Source organism: Gavialis gangeticus, unplaced genomic scaffold (assembly GCF_001723915.1).
Source record: "Gavialis gangeticus isolate Ggan-Ray unplaced genomic scaffold, GavGan_comp1, whole genome shotgun sequence".
Lineage (NCBI taxonomy): Eukaryota > Metazoa > Chordata > Crocodylia > Gavialidae > Gavialis > Gavialis gangeticus.
Window position 1 is genome coordinate 4,390,425 of NW_017729009.1, and position 2,885 is coordinate 4,393,309.

Sequence of the window (2,885 nt, forward strand, 5' to 3'; positions counted from 1 at the left end):
TCTTCTCCCTTGTCCATGTGATAGGTCACCTGGTCATAAAAGGAAATGAGATTGGTCAAGCAAGACCTACCCACAACAAACCCATGCTGGCTATTCCTCAGGATGTTGGTGTCGGCCAGTCCATTAAGGATAGCCTCTTTAAACTTATCTAAGACCTTCCCCAGGATAGAGGTCAGGATGATGGGTCTATAGTTTGCCGGATGCACTTTCCTCCCTTTCTTGAAGATAGGCACCACGTTGGCCTTCTTCCAGTCCTTGGGCACTACACCAGAGTGCCAAGAGTTTTCAAAGATCCTTGCTAGGGGCTGGGCTATGATGCTCGCCAGCTCCTTGAGTACCCTGGGGTGTAGATTGTCAGGGCCGGCTGACTTGAAGGTATCCAACCTGGCAACATAATGAGTAAAATTACTTCTCAATCACCATTCAGCCACAACTGAAGAATAAGGTGGGAAGTGGCATACAGGAGCAAGATAGGCAGATGGGACTGGGGAGACTCTGGGATCTTGGACCAGTGACAGCATGGGGCCTGGACCCAGGGTACAGCCATGATCCACTGCCCACATGCTCCTGTGACAGACATGGGTCCTGTGGGCAGTGGCGTGCAGGAAGCAGATTGCAGCGCTGGCCCAGATCTGGCCCCGCGCTGTCATCACCCCAAGATCCTGGACCTGGCCCTGGATGCAGCTCTCTGCCAGCAGCCTCATCCTGCCTGCATGGGTCCCGACCATCCTCCACTGAGACCCCAGGATCATGGGATGGTGACAGCATGGGGCGGCGACAGCATGGGGCCAGGACAGAGCCTCGGTATTGCAGGCAGGGACATTCAGGGAGCAGATTGCAACTCTGCCCCAGCCCCCCACTATTACTGCCACACAGGGCTGAGCCAGGGCATGTGGCCAGGTGGACAATATGGGGCCATGGGTGGGCAGGGAGTTGCATCCAGAGTGGGGTCTGGGACATTGGGGTGGTGACAGCGTGGAGCTGGGGCTCAGTAGAGAGCTGCAATCTGCTCCCCACACACCCCTGCCCATGGAACCTGTTGCAAGGGTATGCGGGCAGCGGAGTGCAGCTCTGTCCCCGGTCCGAGCCCCAAACTGTCACCACCACAAGATCCCAGGGTCTCCCTGGCCCCACTTGCCCATCTTGCTCACAGATGCTGCTCCTTGCCCACTTGCAGCCCCATCTCAGGCGCCCGGCCAAGGACTCTGCTCATGCAGATTCTGACGCCGGCAGTGGGTGCAGGGCAGATGGGCCAGGGCCAACAGCTGCGGCAGCCAGGAGCTGCTGCTGCTGAGCTGCTGGGATATGAAGTCCAGCTGCTGTGCTGTATGCCCACCGGGGGAACCTGCGCCTGTTGCAGGGGCATGTGGGTAGTGGATCACAGTTCTGCTCCACGCTCCCACCCTGTACTGTCACTGCCCCGGGACCCCGCCCTGTGATCACCTCTTCACCCACCTATCCTGCTCCCCACTGGCCCGCAGCCCCATCACACATATTGAGTTCTGATGAGCTGCTGTGGAGGGAGGTGGGGTTCTGATCCATGACAGCTAATCAAAACTCCCTGTATGGCCTGCGGACACAAATAATTATCCCTCCCTGCTACAGATCAATATTTGGGAACAAAACATGCTATTGGCTCTGAAAAGGTTTTTTTGGAACAAAAGTCTTTCAGTGCCCATCTGATTCAGTCAGGTTTGAACAGTCAGAGTGTGCTCAAAGATAGCTCAACATACTCTCTGTACCACACATGCTCCAAATGCAAACAGAGAACAAATGCATAGCACTACACTGCATACTCCAAGAAGCCTAAGCATACATCCCCTCCCCTGACATCTGTGTTTATTTCTATTGTACAGCATGAAGTTTCTATATCAGAATTTCTAAGAAGTTGAAATAGGAAGACAGCTTATTTTATACAGCCAACACTACTTTATGCTAAGAATGTAATCCAAAAAGACTGCAGTCTACAATCTGAAGTTCTTACTAGGAAGGAAAAGGTTGATCGTGCTGGGAAACATTTATTTGTGAAATAAATTAAGTTATTAATCTCCTGAGAGGGTCACCAAGAAGCATGCACCATGCACCTGCTTCAACTCTGCACACAGCCAACTCAGAAATAAGGTAACAGATCCACCTTCAGGGCCACCCCTGCTACTACTCTCAAGCTCTCTCCGGCACGAATGAAAGTGGCCCCCAAAGGGTGCGCTTCACTGCCTCAATATCAGGGTTTGGTACATGCACAGAAAGTAAAAAGCATGCTTCATCGAGCAGCATAGAAATACCCTTTTGAATCTTTTGCATATGTATCTATATCTTTAAAGTAGTTTACTTGACTGATAATTTTCTAGTGGTAGCGGGTGTTACGACAATGTTGGGCTGATTCTTACAAAAGTTAATTACCCTACCAGAATATAAAGGAAATAGGAGCAGGATTGTAGAGAGGGTTTAAGACTGAACTGAGCCATTTTAAGGTAAAAATCCCACAGCACCCACACCTGGTGACAACAACCAAGCTAATCATTATGTTGTATTAAGTTTAAGTTAAAACCACCAGAGAGAGAGAGAGAGTAGACCAGTTGGGTACAGATGTTATGGGGAAGTAGGGGACTTTCCCCATTGTTTAAGTGACTGCATTTGTTAAACACTCACCGAATTCTCTTCATCATCTTGATCCAGTTCCCGCTGTTGTGCTTCTTGGCGTTTCAACTTAACATCCATTGCTTCATTAATTAAATCCCGCAAAATTGACACCCCTTTGGCACTTTTAACAAACGGATGCTAAAAAAAAGGATGTACATGATATGTTTTAAGCAGTAAATTTGAACCGTGATAACAACAGTAAAAAACCCCAAACACTACCGTTACCGAGCTATCCCCATTCCTGT

At 49.9% G+C, this 2,885-nt stretch overlaps 1 protein-coding gene across 1 annotated transcript in view; it reads right to left on the minus strand.

The window, feature by feature from the left end:
- Nucleotides 1-2,885, minus strand: part of STK4 (serine/threonine kinase 4) — an 88,012-nt gene that overhangs the window by 66,546 nt on the left and 18,581 nt on the right. Inside the window, exon 8 of the mRNA XM_019509819.1 lies at nucleotides 2,650-2,778. Coding sequence (XP_019365364.1) covers nucleotides 2,650-2,778 — 129 coding nt within the window. The remainder of the gene's footprint in view (nucleotides 1-2,649; nucleotides 2,779-2,885) is intronic.